This window comes from Doryrhamphus excisus, linkage group LG6 (genome assembly GCF_037039965.1).
Source record: "Doryrhamphus excisus strain RoL-2023G ecotype Guam linkage group LG6, RoL_Dexc_Guam_v1.1, whole genome shotgun sequence".
In the NCBI taxonomy this organism is placed as follows: Eukaryota; Metazoa; Chordata; class Actinopteri; order Syngnathiformes; family Syngnathidae; genus Doryrhamphus; species Doryrhamphus excisus.
Window position 1 is genome coordinate 3,013,480 of NC_136362.1, and position 20,567 is coordinate 3,034,046.

At 35.9% G+C, this 20,567-nt stretch overlaps 1 protein-coding gene across 1 annotated transcript in view; it reads left to right on the forward strand.

Annotated features, from left to right (window-relative positions):
• The window catches only part of LOC131138355 (zinc finger protein 536-like), a 64,760-nt gene extending 56,147 nt beyond the window's left edge, over positions 1 to 8,613 (forward strand). Inside the window, exon 4 of the mRNA XM_078791120.1 lies at positions 7,786 to 8,613. Coding sequence (XP_078647246.1) covers positions 7,786 to 8,027 — 242 coding nt within the window. The 3' untranslated portion in view covers positions 8,028 to 8,613. The remainder of the gene's footprint in view (positions 1 to 7,785) is intronic.
• The last annotated feature ends 11,954 nt before the right edge of the window (positions 8,614 to 20,567 follow it).

Consider the following 20,567-nt stretch of genomic DNA (forward strand, 5'->3'; position numbering starts at 1 on the left):
GCTAATAAATTGACACACAAAGACTGGAGATTTCTGAAAATAAAACAGAAGAAATTTCTACACTGTACAAGAAGCAATGAAGTCTGTAAAATTAAATAATTACAAATAAAAAATCACAAAATCTTCAACTACAATGATGAAAATAATAATATTAGTGATGATTATAATGATGGTAATAATGATAAAGATTATAACAATAAGGATAATGATAATAATAATAATAATACAATGATAATAATAACAGGGGAAACAAGACAGTGGCATGAACATAATTATATCTTGCAAAAAGGGGTAGGCATTTATAAGCTTTTGCTTCAGCCTACTCCTTTTGGGCTTGTTATCAGATGGTTGAATACAAATGTAAATAATGGAAAGTTATATTTTGATTTTGATTGATGTAAGAAATGCACTGTTATGATTCATATATTTGCCCAAATAAAGCGGAAAAAAAAAAAAAATAAATAAAGACAGTAAAGACAGTAAAGACAGTAAAGACAGTAAAAACAGTAAAAACAGTAAATACAGTAAAGACAGTAAAGACAGTAAAGTCAGTAAAGACAGTAAAAACAATAAAGACAGTAAAGACAATAAAGACAGTAAAGACAGTAAAAACAGTAAAGACAGTAAAGTCAGTAAAGACAGTAAAGACAATAAAAACAGTAAAGACAGTAAAGACAGTAAAGACAATAAAAACAGTAAAGACAGTAAAGAATAAAGACAGTAAAGAATAAAGACAGTAAAGAATAAAGACAATAAAGACAATAAAGACAATAAAGACAATAAAGACAATAAAGACAATAAAGACAATAAAGACAACAAAGACAGTAAAGACAATAAAGACAATAAAGACAACAAAGACAGTAAAGACAGTAAAGAATAAAGACAATAAAGACAGTAAAGTCAGTAAAGACAATAAAAACAGTAAAGACAGTAAAGAATAAAGACAATAAAGACAGTAAAGACAGTAAAGACAATAAAGACAATAAAGACAGTAAAGACAGTAAAGACAGTAAAGACAATAAAAAAAGTAAAGACAGTAAAGAATAAAGACAGTTAAGAATAAAGACAATAAAGACAATAAAGACAGTAAAGACAGTAAAGACAGTAAAGACAATAAAGACAATAAAGACAGTAAAGACAATAAAGACAATAAAGACAATAAAGACAGTAAAGACAATAAAGACAATAAAGACAGTAAAGACAATAAAGACAATAAAGACAATAAAGACAGTAAAGACAATAAAGACAATAAAGACAATAAAGACAATAAAGACAGTAAAGACAGTAAAGACAATCTGGCAACAATCTGGCAACTGGTGAGAAATGAATCCTGGAACTTTGCTATATGAGAACATGACGTGGATTTGGTTCCTTAAGAGTACAAAAAGCGACATCATAGTAGTTATAGTACATTATTATATTATAATTATAGTACATTCTAATCTCCTGATAGTGTGGTTAGAAGTAGCTTCTTGGTTGCCAGATGCATTCTCAAGATCTTTGTATCTTACTAAACGCGACCCTGGTGGGGAAAAAGCGGTAGAAAATGAATGAATGAATGAATTTAGAGTTTTTAATCTAAAAAGTAGCTTCTTGGTTGCCAGATGCATTCTCAAGATTTTTGTATCTTACTAAACTCGACCCTCGTGGGGAAAAAGCGGTAGAAAATGAATGAATGAATGAATCTAAAAAGTAGCTTCTTGGTTGCCAGATGCATTCTCAAGATTTTTTGTATCCTACTAAACTCGCCCCTGGTGAGAAAAAGCGGTAGAAAATGAATGAACGAATGAATTGAGAGTTTTTAATCTAACAAGTAGCTTCTTGGTTGCCAGATGCATTCTCAAGATTTTTGTATCTTACTAAACTCGACCCTGGTGAAGAAACGCGGTAGAAAATGAATGAATGAATGAATGAATGAATGAATGGAGAGTTTTTAATCTAAAAAGTAGCTTCTTGGTTGCCAGATGCATTCTCAAATTTTTTGTATCTTACTAAACTCGACCCTGGTGAAGAAACACGGTAGAAAATGAATGAATGAATGAATTAATTGAGAGTTTTTAATCTAAAAAGTAGCTTCTTGGTTGCCAGATGCATTCTCAAGATTTTTGTATCTTACTAAACTCGACCCTGGTGAGGAAAAGCGGTAGAACATGAATGAATGAATGTAGAGTTTTTAATCTAACAAGTAGCTTCTTGGTTGCCAGATGCATTCTCAAGATTTTTGTATCTTACTAAACTTGACCTTTGTGAGGAAAAACGGGAGAAAATGAATGAATGAATTTAGGTTTTTAATCTGAAAAGTAGCTTCTTGGTTGCCAGATGCATTCTCAAGTGTCATTTTAAACATAATACAGGTCAGTGTCAGCAATCTTTACTATTGGAATATCATTTCTCTTTCTGTCAGTCCCTCCTTTCTCATTTCCCCGCCATCCTAGTTACGGCGATACGTGTGCATGTGCATGTAAAGGTATAGCATCACATGCACACGCGTGTACATTGTGTGCGTGTGCATGTATGAATAGAGGATCACGCAGCGAAGAGATGGATGGTTCCTGTCTCCTCTAATTGTAAAATATTAGTTACATTAGATTCTGCTTGGTGATTAATGGAACTTATTTGGAGGTTGCCCTCTCCTGGACCTCCCCTGTGGGAGGGGGGGGAGGGGGGGGGTCCGAAAAACACGAGCGCGGCGTGGACGTGAAAACCTTTTGACTTCTTTTAACCTGACTTTTTATAAAGATGGCGTCCGTTATGTTTTTATTTCATAATTTCCCGGAAAAAAGTTATTGTTTTTGTTTTCACTGACACACACACACATATACACACATATACACACATATACACAACCTTGTGTAGTATTATGATGATATTCACGTGTCAGGTGTGTGTGTGTGTGTGTGTGTACTTTAGTGGCCATCAGGTTATTATACACCAGCAGATGGAGCATTACCTTTTATTGCTTACACCTTCTGTGAGTTTGCCCAAATTTCGCTCCCAAAACGCATTTTTATGTAGATGCACGGAAGAGTGTTCGATTCCTGCAGATGTCCTACTGGGGGGGGCGGGAGGACAGGAGGACAGGAGGACAGGAGGACAGGAGGACAGGAGGACAGGAGGACAGGAGGACAGGAGGACAGGAGGACAGGAGGACAGGAGGACAGGAGGACAGGAGGACAGGAGGAGGACCTGCGACGTCGCTAAGCCTTGGATGAGATGTTGGTGTCATCCGAGATGTCCTTACATCCTTACATCCTTACATCCTTACATCCTTACATCCTTACATCTTTACATCCTTACATCCTTACATCCTTACATCCTTACATCCTTACATCCTTACATCCTTAAATCCTTACATCCTTACATCCTTAAATCCTTAAATCCTTACATCCTTACATCCTTAAATCCTTACATCCTTACATCCTTACATCCTTACATCCTTACATCTTTACATCCTTACATCCTTACATCCTTACATCCTTACATCCTTACATCCTTACATCCTTAAATCCTTACATCCTTACATCCTTAAATCCTTAAATCCTTACATCCTTACATCCTTAAATCCTTACATCCTTACATCCTTACATCCTTACATCCTTACATCCTTACATCCTTACATCCTCACATCCTTACATCCTTACATCCTTACATCCTTCCACCCTTCCATCCTTCCACCCATCCACCCTTCCATCCTTCTACCTGTCCATCCTTACATCCTTACATCCTTAAATCCTTACATCCTTACATCCTTACATCCTTACATCCTTACATCCTTACATCCTTCCACCCATCCACCCTTCCATCCTTCTACCTGTCCATCCTTCCATCCTTCCATCCTTCCATTCTTCCATCCTTCCATCCTTCCATCCTTCCATCCTTCCATCCTTCCATCCTTCCATCCTTCCATCCTTCCATCCTTCTACCCTTCCATTCTTCCACCCATCCATCCTTTCACCCTTCTACCCTTCTGTCCTTCCACCCTTCCACCCTTCCCTTCTTCCACCCTTCTACCCTTCCACCCTTCTACTCTTCTACCCTTATACCCCATCCTTCCAACTTTCCACCCATCCATCCTTCCATCCTTCCATCCTTCCATCCTTCCATCCTTCCATCCTTCCATCCTTCCATCCTTCCATCCTTCCATCCTTCCATCCTTCCATCCTTCCATCCTTCCATCCTTCCATCCTTCCACCATTCCAACTTTCCACCCTTCCACCCTTCCACCCTTCTACCCTTCCATCCTTCCACCCTTCTACCCTTCCATCCTTCCACCCATACATCCTTTCACCCTTCTACCCTTCTGTCCTTCCACCCTTCCACCCTTCCACCCTTCCACCCTTCTACCCTTCTACCCTTATACCCCATCCTTCCAACTTTCCACCCATCCATCCTTCCATCCTTCCATCCTTCCACCCATCCATCCTTCCATCCTTCCATCCTTCCATCCTTCCATCCTTCCATCCTTCCATCCTTCCATCCTTACATCCTTCCACCCATCCATCCTTCCAACCTTCCATCCTTCCATCCTTCCACCCATCCATCCTTCCAACCTTCCATCCTTCCATCCTTCCATCCTTCCATCCTTCCATCCTTCCATCCTTCCATCCTTCCATCCTTCCATCCTTCTACCCTTCCATCCTTCCACCCATACATCCTTTCACCCTTCTACCCTTCTGTCCTTCCACCCTTCCACCCTTCCACCCTTCCATCCTTCCATCCTTCCATCCTTCCATCCTTCCATCCTTCCATCCTTACATCCTTCCACCCATCCATCCTTCCAACCTTCCATCCTTCCATCCTTCCACCCATCCATCCTTCCAACCTTCCATCCTTCCATCCTTCCATCCTTCCATCCTTCCATCCTTCCATCCTTCCATCCTTCCATCCTTCCATCCTTCCATCCTTCTACCCTTCCATCCTTCCACCCATACATCCTTTCACCCTTCTACCCTTCTGTCCTTCCACCCTTCCACCCTTCCACCCTTCCACCCTTCCACCCTTCCACCCTTCCACCCTTCCACCCTTCTACCCTTCTACCCTTATACCCCATCCTTCCAACTTTCCACCCATCCATCCTTCCATCCTTACATCGTTACATCCTTACATCCTTACATCCTTACATCCTTACATCCTTCCACCCTTCCATCCTTCCACCCATCCACCCTTCCATCCTTCTACCTGTCCATCCTTCCACCATTCCATCCTTCCATCCTTCCATCCTTCCATCCTTCCATCCTTCCATCCTTCCATCCTTCCATCCTTCCATCCTTCCATCCTTCCATCCTTCCACCATTCCAACTTTCCACCCTTCCACCCTTCTACCCTTCCATCCTTCCACCCTTCTACCCTTCCATCCTTCCACCCATACATCCTTTCACCCTTCTACCCTTCTGTCCTTCCACCCTTCCACCCTTCCACCCTTCCACCCTTCCACCCTTCTACCCTTCTACCCTTATACCCCATCCTTCCAACTTTCCACCCATCCATCCTTCCATCCTTCCACCCATCCATCCTTCCATCCTTCCATCCTTCCATCCTTCCATCCTTCCATCCTTCCATCCTTCCATCCTTCCATCCTTACATCCTTACATCCTTCCATCCTTCCATCCTTCCAACTTTCCATCCTTTCACCCTTCCGTCCTTCGGTCCTTCAGTCCTTCAGTCCTTTGGCCCTTCCATCCTTCCACCCTTCCCTCCTTCCATCCTTCCACCCTTCCCTCCTGCCACCCTTCTTCCACGACTCCAATGATGAACATGATAGAGAGGAAAAAAAGGGTGAGAAGAACGCAAGGGAGGGGGGAGGAGGGGGGGGGGTACAAACATTGAGACGGCCCTCGGTTTTTGGGAAGTGATGTCAAACGACTTCATGACATCACAGTTTACTGTAAGGATGAATCACACATTGAAGTGTGAGACAGACAGGAAAAAGTCGTTTTTATGAGCTAATTCGTCCGGAATAGTCCCCCCCCCCCCCCCCCGGCGGCGGCGAGTGAGGACACATGACCGTCAAAGCATAAAGGTGCATGAGTCATCGGCGTGGTGCTGATTTTTTTGTTTTACATTACGGTTTGATCAACTCATGGAAGCTATTAGCTGCTTTGTTGTTGGCGGGGGTTGGGTTGCACGGGACAGACAGGAAGTGCTGGCATTCCTTTCCTGTCTCAGCTGCAGACGTCTGTCATTCCTCAACTCAACACTTGTGTGTGTGTGTTTATTTATCCGTGTGTGTATTAATAGCCAGCATTCCATAAAGTCGGAGCCAAAACTCATATTTTGAAATGGTCATATTATACTCATTTTTTTGTGGACTTCTATAGAGCAGCGACACACAATATCATTTTTATATTTTATTTTACATTTTTATATATAAAAATATACAGTCTAATGCAGGGATTAACAAACTGTGGTGCAGGGACCCCAGGGAGTCCTTGGAAAATTTCAGCTAACCAAATACCGTATTTTCCGGACTATAAGTCGCACTTTTTTTCGACCTAATTATTCGTTTTTGGCCTTGAGCGGCTTATAGTCCAGAAAATGCGGTATATAACATATTTTCTGGACTATAAGTCGTACTTTTTTTCATAGGTTGGCTGTTCCTGCGACTTATACTCCAGAGCGACTTATGTTATTTTTTTATAAATTACCTTAAAAAATTCGAAAAAAGTGTTTATGTTACATAAACACTGGACACCTTTTCTGTTTATTTTTTGTGTAGCTGAATAACCATTGTTAGCATATGTGTTAGCATATGTGTTAGCATATGTTAGCATATTTTTTTATTGTTAGAACTTGCCTTCCAAAGGGAAGTAATGTCTGTTTTGGTTAAGTAGTTAAAATAAATTACCTGAAAAAATGCGACTTATACTCCAAAGCGACTTATGTTATTTTTTTATACCTAATTATGAATTTTTGGCCTTGTGCGACTTATACTCAAGAGCGACTTATAGTCCAGAAAATACAATATATACTGTATTTTCCGGACTATAAGTCGCATTTTTTTTCATAGGTTGGCTGTTCCTGCAACTTATACTCCGGAGCGACTTATGTTATTTTTTTTATACCTAATTATGCATTTTTGGCCTTGTGCGACTTATACTCCGGAGCGACTTGTAGTCCAGAAATATTTTCCGGACTATAAGTCGCACTTTTTTTTCATTGGTTGGCTGTTCCTGCAACTTATACTCCAGAGTGACTTATGTAATTTTTTTTTATACCTAATTATGCATTTTTGGCCTTGTGCGACTTATACTCAAGAGCGACTTATAGTCCGGAAAATACAATATATACCGTATTTTCTGGACTATAAGTCGCATTTTTTTTCATAGGTTGGCTGTTCCTGCAACTTATACTCCAGAGCGACTTATGTTATTTTTTTTTATACCTAATTATGCATTTTTGGCCTTGTGCGACTTATACTCCGGAGCGACTTGTAGTCCAGAAATATTTTCCGGACTATAAGTTGTATTTTTTTTCATTGGTTGGCTGTTCCTGTGACTTATACTCCAGAGCGACTTATGTTGTTTTTTTTATACCTAATTATGAATTTTTGGCCTTGTGCGACTTATACTCCGGAGCGACTTATAGTCCAGAAAATTACAATATATACTGTATTTTCCGGACTATAAGTCGCACTTTTTTTCATAGGTTGGCTGTTCCTGCCACTTATACTCCAGAGTGACTTATGTTTTTTTTTTTTTTTTGTTTTTTTTTTTTTTAAACTGTGGAATATTCCTCGACATATTTCTGCTTTGTTAACCGTTGTTCTTTTTTTTCTCCATTTTATAGCTCGGAAGCCGTTCCCGTGCCGATACTGCCCCTACAGTGCCTCCCAGAAGGGCAACCTGAAGACTCATGTCATCTGCGTCCACCGCAAGCCCTTCGACAACAGCCTGTACCCCGACCGCCGCCTCCGCCGCTCGCACACGCCCCAGAGGTCCTCCAAATCGCCTCCGAGCACGGCGGAAGATAATCGGGTTGCGGGTAGAGAGCAGATGAACGCGGCGGCGGCGTCGCTCTGTGGGACTTGATGTTGTTGTCACGGCAACCACGGATACAGACAGTTATTATTATTATTGCTTTGGTTAAATAGACCGAGACGTTAAGGGGTCTATTATGCACTTTCTTACGTTCTATGATAATATTACACTTTTTGGGTGTCGGCACACTCCACTTCCTGCCGAAAAACTGCCGAAAATGAGAAATGGGGATATGTACGGGGGAACCAGATCCCGTTTAACGGCAAACTTTGATGTACATTCCAGTGTTTCTCGAAAATCCGCAGTATGTATTTAACTGTAGCAATGAAGTTGCATATAATAATAATAATAATAATAATAATAAAGTCCACTGTGATGTGAAAGTGTAACAATAGCATTACATTTTGTCTCCGGGTTACGTTATGGTTGCTATGGTTACCACAGCTTTGCCCGAATTGACCATTTCTGAATGGTCATGAAGTCACGAGCCGCATTTATTAAATTTATTTTGATTTTTTAAAAAATATTTTTACACTTGTATTTAAGTCAGTTTCATTTGTATTTATTTGTATTATTTTTCTATTTTCATTTGAGTCATTTTAAAAATGCTTTCATGTAATTTTATATTTTTCCTTTTTTATGTAAGCGATTTTTGTATTTTTTTAATTTTGTCTTACACTGTCAATTTAGACTTTTATAATGTGTATTATTTATTTTATTTGTCATTATTAATACATTTTTTTTACATATTTAAGGCATTTGTTCTTTTTTAAATTTATGTTACTTATTTTGAGTTTCTATTATTTTTATTATTTTTTACATTTAAGGTCATTGTTATTTTTATACAATTTAATTTTTTTATTTTAAATTGTTTATTGTTTAAGTTATTTTGATTTATATTCCATTATATGATTCGTATATTTTAATTTAAGTCATTTTGATTTTTTATTATTTTTCATATTTTTTCAAGTCTTTTTTAGTGATTTATTTTTATTTTTTACATAATTTTTATTTAACTTTTTCACACTTAAGTCATTTTTATATTTATTATTTTCTTACACTTTTATTGAAGTCAATTTGATTTTATATTTTTTTATTTTTATTGTATTTTTGCATTTTAGAGTAATTTATTATAGCATTAATGGCTCCTATAGAGCAGCGACACACAATATCGGATATGTCTTTTTTTTTTTTTTTTTTTGGCAAACTGTGGTGCGGGGATCCCAGGGAGTCCATGGAAAATTTCAGGTAACCAAATATCGTATTTTCCGAACTATAAGTCGCACTTTTTTTCATCGTTTTTTTTTCATAGGACTTAGAACTCATTTGTCATTACTTCAAGGATCCAGAGTCGGAATTATTACAACAAGGATACATGGAACGCCATTTCTCGACGTTCCTCGTCAGCTCGGAATACTCTGGTTTATTATTTTTACAGAAATCAGTCCATACTAATCGACGACCGAATCATGGACCCATCGGTATTTTTGATGTGTATTATTTCCAGGCTTTTTCAGGGCAAATTTGGCCCCAGGGCCTTGACTTTGACACCTGAGCACGTTTGTTCATTCATGCAACAAACACGCCGTGTAACGTCGTCTCTAAATATCCCTTGATTTTTCCCTTCCGGTTCGCAAGTCTTGTCTATCCGTCAAGGATGTGTTGCCAGATGTTGGGGCTTTCATGGCGGCAGATGTAATGAAGTAGAATGTTGCACATCACAGATTCCATTTGTTCCGGATTCCACTCCAGGGAGAACGGTTCTCTCACATATAATTATTGCCCATTAACTCCTATGCCGGAATAATGCTCAATTAAATAGAACCAGGAAAACCCAACGACCGGATTTTTGAAGTGATATTGAGAAAAATGTCGTGGTCAAAGTCCGGTTCCGTTTGTGGTCATTTCAGCATATGATCCGATCTGCCTCGGCGCTCCCGTGCCAACATTCCCCCCCCCCCGTATCCGCGGATCACCTTGGGCAGCTGCGCCTGTTCACATGATGTGACTTTGACTGACAGTCGTCCTGACAACTCCATTCATGCGCCACCTGCTAGCTGTCAATCAGAGTGGCCGTCCCGCGGCTATTGACGGCGCTGTCAGCCCGTGTGAGATGTGTCTGTCAAAGCCCACCCACTCTTCCACCGCGCGCTTGCCCGCCACTTTATTTACCGTCCTCTTTCCTTGAAGTGTGTCCTTCCCTTCAGAGACACCTCACCTCCTTAATCCCTGATCCAATCACAGATTCCCCGGATCCGCATTTGTCACCTTTTTCGGGATGGAGCGCCACAGAAACAGTACCGCAGCTGACTCAGTCTCGCTACCTGACAAGTGACAAGGTCTGGGACTCTAGCTGACTAGCTAATCGGAGGCCTGTGACACCTGTCAATAACTTTCAGAACCAGAACCGACACGTTTTTTGGCGTTTTGAAATGATCCTTGCCTTGTTCCCCTGAAATGGGTTTACGAGATGTGGGCGTTATTCCTGTCAAAGCTCCTAATTAGGCGCACTATCCCTTAAAGCAACAGCCTTTAATTAATACAAGGGATTAATTACTCCTAATGGTGATGAATGTTCCAGTGTGATGCCGAAGCCATTGAATTACACTCGACTGTCTTTCCGAATTAAATGGTTTTTTTTTTGTTCTCACATTTTTTTCCCAGATATTCCGATGTCATAGGACACCGAGGTCCACCAGTTTGGAATTGGTAGACCTACCTCCATGACATCACCGGTTTGTAGTTGACTACTGTTATTATTAGTACAACAAATGCATATTTAAATGCATATTTTGCGTAAAAACGCTTAAAACAATTACACTTTTAATGCATAAAACAATTAAAACTACCGAATTAAATTAAATTAAATTAAATTAAATTAAATTAAATTAAATTAAATTAAATTAAATTAAATTAAATTAAATTAAATTAAATTAAATTAAATTAAATTAAATTAGGAAAGCAGGAAGTGAACAAATGTACAAAATGAAAGAACATTTTTTAAACTATATTTGGAAAGCAGGAAGTGAACAAATGTACAAAATGAAAAAAACATTTTTAAACTATATTTAGAGAGCAGGAAGTGAACAAATGTACAAAATGAAAAAAAAATTAAACTATATTTGGAAAGCAGAAAGTGAACAAATGTAACAGTTACTGATTGTAAAAGTACCATTACCAAATAAAACCATTACCATTACCATTACCAAAATTACCAAAAACAGTTTACATTAACCCTCTTCTTGTGTTAAATTAAATTAAATTAAATTAAATTAAATTAAATTAAATTAAATTAAATTAAATTAAATTAAATTAAATTAAATTAAATTAAATTAAATTAAATTAAATTAAATTAAATTAAATTAAATTAAATTTAAAAAACTTGAACTATATTAGGAAAGCAGGAAGTGAACAAATGTAACAGTTACTGATTGTAAAAGTACCAGATGGAGGGGTAGGATTTAATAAGCTTTGCTTCTTCCTACTCCTTTCGGACATGTGGAACTGGGAACTGATTATGGGATGCATTCAATTGTAATCGGATGCATGTTCAAATGAAATAAAACCATTACCATTACCATTACTTTATGGACAAAATTAAATTAAATTAAATTAAATTAAATTAAATTAAATTAAATTAAATTAAATTAAATTAAATTAAATTAAATTAAATTAAATTAAATTAAATTAAATTAAATTAAATTAAATTAAATTAAATTAAATTAAATTAAATTAAAACAAAAAAAACCTATAAAACTATATTGGGAAAGCAGGATGGGGTAGGATTTAATAAGTCCTCCATTCGTTATCCATATCCAATCGTCCAGTCCAGACATTTTGTCCGTATTGTGTCTGTCTTGTCCGGCCTCCAAGACATTCATCTATGCCGACGTCCATTTTTCTTTCTTTCCATCAGAAAACCATCTTTCCTTTTCTTTACGCACATCCCTTCATTATCATCTCATCAGCGTCTCATCTGCGGAATCATGCTTGAGGTCTTTCTCAGCCTCACCGAGATAGACGGGCCATGTTCGCCTAATCAGGCTCAATAAGGAACGGAAACAGTTTGACAGGTCAGGTAATGAGAAGTAATGAATCGCTAATCACGTTCTCTTACAACCCTCGGAGCACAGATGAAAAATTAAAAGTAATTAGCTTTGCACAGTTGTGAAAACAATATTTAAGTTGGCGTCACGTGACTTAACAGATCATGACCGGGATGATTTTTTTAGTCTTGCATTGTTTCTTTAAAAAAAAATCGTGACGTCATGTCATGTGATGAGCTCGACGGGCGGAGTGAAGGATGCTTTGACGCAGGCCCGCATGAGCCTCAAAGTACGGGATTCAGACATGGCCTGTCAATCAAAGCTAGCCCATCTCCCGGCTGAGACGTGCCCAGTTTAGTCACACTTACAATGGAACTAATAGGCGTTAACTGGAGCAAGGCACACATATGGGCTCGGTAGATCCGTGTTGTCCCGAGGCTGGGATTGAACGGATGCCAAGGAACATAAGCTCCAGATATAAAAAAGAATTACAAGGGGACAAATAAAACACGGGGATTATGTCAGTGCGAGAAAATGGAGGCATTGTTATTCCGAATGCGTGCAGGCTTGCTTCTCTTGTTTCGGATTCCATGGCCTTTCGGCAGTCCTGCACCTGCTTGGGCCGTCCGGGAGCTTCGGAAGCACAATGGAGACCGGGATGGTGTTTCCTGTGGAAAATCAATAAGGGGCAAAGACGAACACGGCGGCTTGAGTGACAGCAGATAGCTGTAGCTGTCACTCAAATGCAGATACGGTACCTGGCGTCTGCGGCGTGTTGATACAAGCGGAATGCCGACGGTCCGGTATCGTGATCTTTTTCCCATTTTGCCGGGCTTGATTATGCTAGAGCATCACGGTTCATTCATTCATTCATTCATTCATTCATTCATTCATTTTCTACCACTTATCCTCACTAGAGTCTCTGGGCGAGAGGCGGGGTCCAATTTAATTTAATTTAATTTAATTTAATTTAATTTAATTTAATTTAATTTAATTTAATTTAATTTAATTTAATTTAATTTAATTTAATTTAATTTAATTTAATTTAATTTAATTTAATTTAATTTAATTTAATTTAATTTAATTTAATTTAATTTAATTTAATTTTCATAAGTATCATAATCATACATACACCATACACCATATTGGTGCTTCACAAACGGTGTCCCAACTAGTCACTGTTACATTTGTTCACTTCCTGCTTTCCAAATATAGTTTAATTTTTTTTCTTCGTTTTGTACATTTGTTCACTTCGTGCTTTCCTAATTTAATTTAATTTAATTTAATTTAATTTAATTTAATTTAATTTAATTTAATTTAATTTAATTTAATTTAATTTAATTTAATTTAATTTAATTTAATTTAATTTAATTTAATTTAATTTAATTTAATTTAATTTAATTTAATTTTCATATCATAAGTATCATAATCATACATACCCGATGCCCGATACCATATTGGTGCTTCACAAGCGGTGTCCCAACTAGTCACTGTTACATTTGTTCACTTCCTGCTTTCTAAATATAGTTTAATTTTTTCTTTGTTTTGTACATTTGTTCACTTCCTGCTTTCTTAATTTAATTTAATTTAATTTAATTTAATTTAATTTAATTTAATTTAATTTAATTTAATTTAATTTAATTTAATTTAATTTAATTTAATTTAATTTAATTTAATTTAATTTTCATAAGTATCATAATCATACATACACCATACACCATATTGGTGCTTCACAAACGGTGTCCCAACTAGTCACTGTTACATTTGTTCACTTCCTGCTTTCCAAATATAGTTTAATTTTTTTTCTTCGTTTTGTACATTTGTTCACTTCGTGCTTTCTTAATTTAATTTAATTTAATTTAATTTAATTTAATTTAATTTAATTTAATTTAATTTAATTTAATTTAATTTAATTTAATTTAATTTAATTTAATTTAATTTAATTTAATTTAATTTAATTTAATTTAATTTAATTTAATTTAATTTTCATATCATAAGTATCATAATCATACATACCCGATACCCGATACCATATTGGTGCTTCACAAACGGTGTCCCAACTAGTCACTGTTACATTTGTTCACTTCCTGCTTTCCAAATATAGTTTAATTTTTTTTCTTCGTTTTGTACATTTGTTCACTTCGTGCTTTCCTAATTTAATTTAATTTAATTTAATTTAATTTAATTTAATTTAATTTAATTTAATTTAATTTAATTTAATTTAATTTAATTTAATTTAATTTAATTTAATTTAATTTAATTTAATTTAATTTAATTTAATTTAATTTAATTTTCATATCATAAGTATCATAATCATACATACCCGATACCCGATACCATATTGGTGCTTCACAAACGGTGTCCCAACTAGTCACTGTTACATTTGTTCACTTCCTGCTTTCTAAATATAGTTTAATTTTTTTCTTTGTTTTGTACATTTGTTCACTTCCTGCTTTCTTAATTTAATTTAATTTAATTTAATTTAATTTAATTTAATTTAATTTAATTTAATTTAATTTAATTTAATTTAATTTAATTTAATTTAATTTAATTTAATTTAATTTAATTTAATTTAATTTAATTTAATTTCAAGACTGGACGAAAGGGAAAAACCGGCAATACGGAGTTATTCCAACAAGTGGAAGTAAAACTACATTTTACTGGGCATGCCCTATTGACTATTCTGTTTATTCTGATTATAGCGGCGCATGTAAACAGGAGATTGGAATATTCCTTTCCATGGATACCATTGCTTTCGGAAAGATTCCCTTGGGAAAGAAAAAAACGTGGCTAGTGTCGATATGTGGCTGAAATTCCCACAAAACTGCCCACGGAACGCTTAGTAAGTGAATCCATTTATTTTCCTGATATAAAATATTGTATTAGCGTAGCCACGCCTTCGGTTCATACACATGTTCAGCTAAATGGCGGCGACAGGACGTGACAAAGTGTAACACCCGCTCGCCCGCTTTGTATCGTGTTATCTTTCCTTCGCTCTCCTCATCCTCCCGAGAAGACCTGTCTGGCATAACAAACAATGGCGCCAAAACTCCATTAAAATCATTTCATGGAGATGCGGGAACGCTGGAAGTTAAAGGCTGTAATTGAAAAGCGGTTTGACAAACCGTGCGACCAACCAAGGCGGCGACAGACAAGCTTGCGATTCTCACCTGAGTTATTTTGCGGGAATAATCAGCATCATTTCATTGTGCTCCCTTTAGAACCTGCTTGGATAGCACGTCAAACGCTGATCCTCACTTTTGTTGCTGCTAATGGTCTTCAGATGGATACACGCCCAGATAATGATTTTCTTCTTCACAGTGTGAGTCACCGCAACCTGGCCACGCTTTTACAATCATCTATCTCACGAGGCCGACGCTCAAAACGACTGATTCGGATTTTTGGTTTATTATTCTGGCTTGGGTTGAGTATCATAATCATACATACCCGATACCAAATTAATAGTAATAATAACAATTTATTTAGTTTTTTGTTTTTGTTTTAATTTAATTTAATTTAATTTAATTTAATTTAATTTAATTTAATTTAATTTAATTTAATTTAATTTAATTTAATTCATATTATTTTAATTTAATTTAATTTAATTTAATTTAATTTAATTTAATTTAATTTAATTTAATTTAATTTAATTTAATTTAATTTAAGTATCATAATCATACATACCCGATACCCAACTAATAGTAATACTAACAATTTATTTATTTGGACATTTTGGTAATGGTAATGGTACTTTTACAATCAGTAATTGTTACATTTGTTCACTTCCTGCTTTCCAAATATAGTTTAATTTTTTGTTTGTTTTGTACATTTGTTCACTTCCTGCTTTCCTAATATAGTTTAAGCTTTTTGTTTTTGTTTTTGTTTTTGTTTTTGTTTTTGTTTAAATTAAATTAAATTAAATTAAATTAAATTAAATTAAATTAAATTAAATTAAATTAAATTAAATTAAATTAAATTAAATTAAATTAAATTAAATTAAATTAAATTAAATTAAATTAAATTAAATTAAATTAAATTAAATTAAATTAAATTAAATTAAACATACCCTATACCATATTGGTGCTTCTCAAATGGTGTCCCAACTAGTAGTAATACTAACAATTTATTTATTTGGACATTTTGGTAATGGTAATGGTAATGGTTTTATTTGGTACTGGTACTTTTACAATCAGTAACTGTTACATTTGTTCACTTCCTGCTTTCCAAATATAGTTTAAAAAATGTTTTTTTCGTTTTGTACATTTGTTCACTTCCTGCTTTCTTAATTTAATTTAATTTAATTTAATTTAATTTAATTTAATTTAATTTAATTTAATTTAATTTAATTTAATTTAATTTAATTTAATTTAATTTAATTTAATTTAATTTAATTTAATTTAATTTATTATTAATTTTATCCATAAAAGTAATGGTAATGGTTTAATTTCATTTATGAGTGCATCCCATAATCAGTTCCCAGTTCCACATGTCCGAAAGGAGTAGGAAGAAGCAAAGCTTATTAAATCCTACCCCTCCATCTGGTACTTTTACAATCAGTAACTGTTACATTTGTTCACTTCCTGTTTTCCTAGTTTAATTTAATTTAATTTAATTTAATTTAATTTAATTTAATTTAATTTAATTTAATTTAATTTAATTTAATTTAATTTAATTTAATTTAATTTAATTTAATTTAATTTAATTTAATTTGTTCACTTCCTGCTTTCCAAATGTAGTTAAAAAAAAATTTTTGTTTAGTTTTTTTTGTCACATACCAAAGTACGAGGTGATATGACCATACATGACCATACTTTTACAATCAGTAACTGTTACATTTGTTCACTTCCTGCTTTCCATAATACAGTTTAAGGTTTTTTTTTTGTTTTTTTTTAAATAATGCACCTAGTACCGAAGTACAAGATGATATGAGCATACAATGACATAATAGGTACCATAGTAAGTGTGGTGACGGCGGTGTGTTCAGGTTCAAAAAGAACACCGTAATGAGGCATCGATAGTTTTTCCATGCCGGAGTTTTGATGTGCACATCAACAAAGATGCCGAAACAACACTTCCTGTTTTTTGTGCGATACTCCAAGAGCCCAAGAAGTGGAAAACCTCCACGGCGAGAGGACCTCGTCCTCTGATTTGAAGTGACAGCTCCATCCTTGACAAACACACCTGTCATTGTTCAAGTCACATCACATTTACACTTGCATAGACAGGTGTGTGTGTGTGTGTGTGTGTGTGTGTGTGTCATAAAGTTTCTTGAGCCCTTCAATTCCACTTTTTAAGGACAGACTCTCTTCTCCAGCTGTTCCACAGGAACCCAGCCAGCTTCTTTCATTGGCGATGTTTATGAAAAAAGACATCTGGCTGTTTATTTTCCAACATGCATCAAAAAATGGATTTTCTGTGCCAGAGCTTGCTGACCATCGCTCTGTGAGCCTCTGCAACAGGGGTCTCAAACATGCGGCCCGCGGGCCAAATGTGGCACGCCGGGGACTACTTTGAGGCCCCCGACTTGATATGAAAGTTTAATGTTAGTGGCGCCCGCGCAAGTTTGATACGGATGCTGTATGGCAGGGGTCTCAAACATGCGGCCCGCCGGCCAAATGTGGCCCGCAGAAGACTACTTTGAGGCCCCCGCCTTGATATGAAAGTTTAATGTCAGTGCAGGCCCGAGCAAGTTTGATACGGATGCTGTATGGCAGGGGTCTCAAACACACGGCCCGCCGGCCAAATGTGGCACGCAGGACACTACTTTGAGGCCCCCGCCTTGATATGAAATTTCAATGTCAGTGCGGCCCGCGCAAGTTTGATATGGATGCTGTATGGCAGGGGTCTCAAAAATGCGGACCGTGGGCCAAATGTGGCACGCAGGAGACTACTTTGAGGCCCCCCCGCCTTGATATGAAAGTTTAATGTCAGTGCAGGCCCGCGCAAGTTTGATACGGATGCTGTATGGCAGGGGTCTCAAACATGCGCCCCGCGTGCCAAATGTGGCCCGCAGCACACTACTTTGAGGCCCCCGCCTTGATATGAAAGTTTAATGTTAGTGCAGCCCGCGCAAGTTTGATATGGATGCTGTATGGCAGGGGTCTCAAACATGCGGCCCGCCGACCAAATGTGGCCCGCAGAAGACTACTTTGAGGCCCCCGCCTTGATATGAACGTTTAATGTCAGTGCGGCCCGCGCAAGTTTGATAAGGATGCTGTATGGCAGGGGTCTCAAACACGCGGCCCGCGGGCCAAATGTGGCACGCAAGACACTACTTTGAGGCCCCCGCCTTGATATGAAAGTTTAATGTTAGTGCAGGCCCGCGCAAGTTTGATATGGATGCTGTATGGCAGGGGTCTCAAACTTGCGGACCGTGGGCCGAATGTGGCCCGCAGGACACTACTTTGAGGCCCCCCTCCTTGATATGAAATTTTAATGTCAGTGCGGCCCGCGCAAGTTTGATATGGATGCTGTATGGCAGGGGTCTCAAACACGCGGCCCGCGGGCCAAATGTGGCCCGCAGGAGACTAGTTTGATACGGATGCTGTATGGTATCATGTACCCAGAAAAAATTATTACGTTTTAATTAATGTTCATGTTAAAGGTAAAATAACTGTTAATAGTTATCCTCCCTATCCATGTGGAAGTGGTCATTTTTGGGCTATTTAAGTTTAAAGGAAATAACTTTTTTTTTAAATAAATGCGTTTTTTTTTGGAAAACCTGATGCGGCCCAGCCTCGCCCAGACCCTAGCTCCAGTGGCCCCCCAGTTAAATTGACTTTGAGACCCCTGCTCTGCAATAATAAGCAGATTTTAATGATTTACTATAAATCAGCCGCCGAGGGAGGCCTCCGATGGGGGGAGACCGAGGGGGATGACAGCCCCCTGACTCACCCGCCTCGCAAATGCCTCGCTGATGATGTGTGTGCATTTCGGGGTCGTCAATCACTGGCACGCACGCGCATATGCAGCACTTTTATAAAAACATGCTTTCAACACACGTACGCAGGTGTACACACACACGCATGTTTCATGTCTAATGTCTCCTCTGAGGTGGCGGGGGACAAATCAATCACGGGTACAGAAGTTCAAGGGGGTAAGAGATTGTCTATTCCCTTTTTTCCGATGCTATTGATCCCATTTTACCGGCATCATCGCCAAGGTGTCTCATGGCGAAGAATGGAAAGTGAAAGATTGGGAGAGGAGCAGAAAAACAGAAAAATATACAAACTTTTTCAGTGCTTTGGTTCTGATTTTCCACAATAAAAGCTCTGATAAAACATTCCACTGTTCATAAATATCTTAGTTTTTATTTTTCTGCACAAAATAAGATGAAAAATAAATAAATCAAGAATAAAGAAAATCAATCAATCAGTAATAAATAAATATAATAATAATAATAATAAAAACTTAAGAAACCACATATAGTTGGTGGGTAGACAAATTATTTTTTTCAGATTAAAATGAACAAATCATTATTAGAGCCCTGTAGACATGACAAAACACGACTATAGTCACATTTATACTTTTTATTTACAACATATTGCGCAACTGCAGGGTCTTGAGACACATGCTAACTCGCAAACTAGACAGCTAGCGACCTAAACGGTAGCCTTCAAGTTATTTCCTTTCAACTTAAATAGCCAAAAACGTACCACTTCCACACATATAGGGAGGATAACTATTAAAAGTTATTTAACCTTTAACATGAACATTAATCAAACGTCACCAGTCATGATGTGTAAAATAAAATAAAATAAAATAAAATAAAATAAAATAAAATAAAATAAAATAAAATAAAATAAAATAAAATAAAATAAAATAAAATAAAATAAAATAAAATAAAATAAAATAAAATAAAATAAAATAAAATAAAATAAAATAAAATAAAATGAAATGAAATGAAATGAAATGAAATTAAATTAAATTAAATTAAATTAAATTAAATTAAATTAAATTAAATTAAATTAAAACTATAAAACTGTATTATGGAAAGCAGGAAGTGAACAAATGTAACATAACAGTTACTGATTGTAAAAGTACCAGATGGAGGGGTAGGTTTTCAGATCGCAGAACACCTCACGAAAATAAAATAAAATAAAATAAAATAAAATAAAATAAAATAAAATAAAATAAAATAAAATAAAATAAAATAAAATAAAATAAAATAAAATAAAATAAAATAAAACAAAACAAAACAAAACAAAACAAAACAAAACAAAACAAAACAAAAGAAAAGAAAAGAAAAGAAAAGAAAAGAAAAGAATAAAAAAAAGAAAACAAACCAAAACAAACCAAAACAAAACTAAACTAAACTAAACTAAACTAAACTAAACTAAACTAAACTAAACTAAACTAAACTAAACTAAACTAAACTAAACTAAACTAAACTAAACTAAACTAAACTAAACTAAACTAAACTAAACTAAACTAAACTAAACTAAACTAAACTAAACTAAACTAAACTAAATTAAATTAAATTAAATTAAATTAAATTAAATTAAATTAAATTAAAACTATAAAACTGTATTATGGAAAGCAGGAA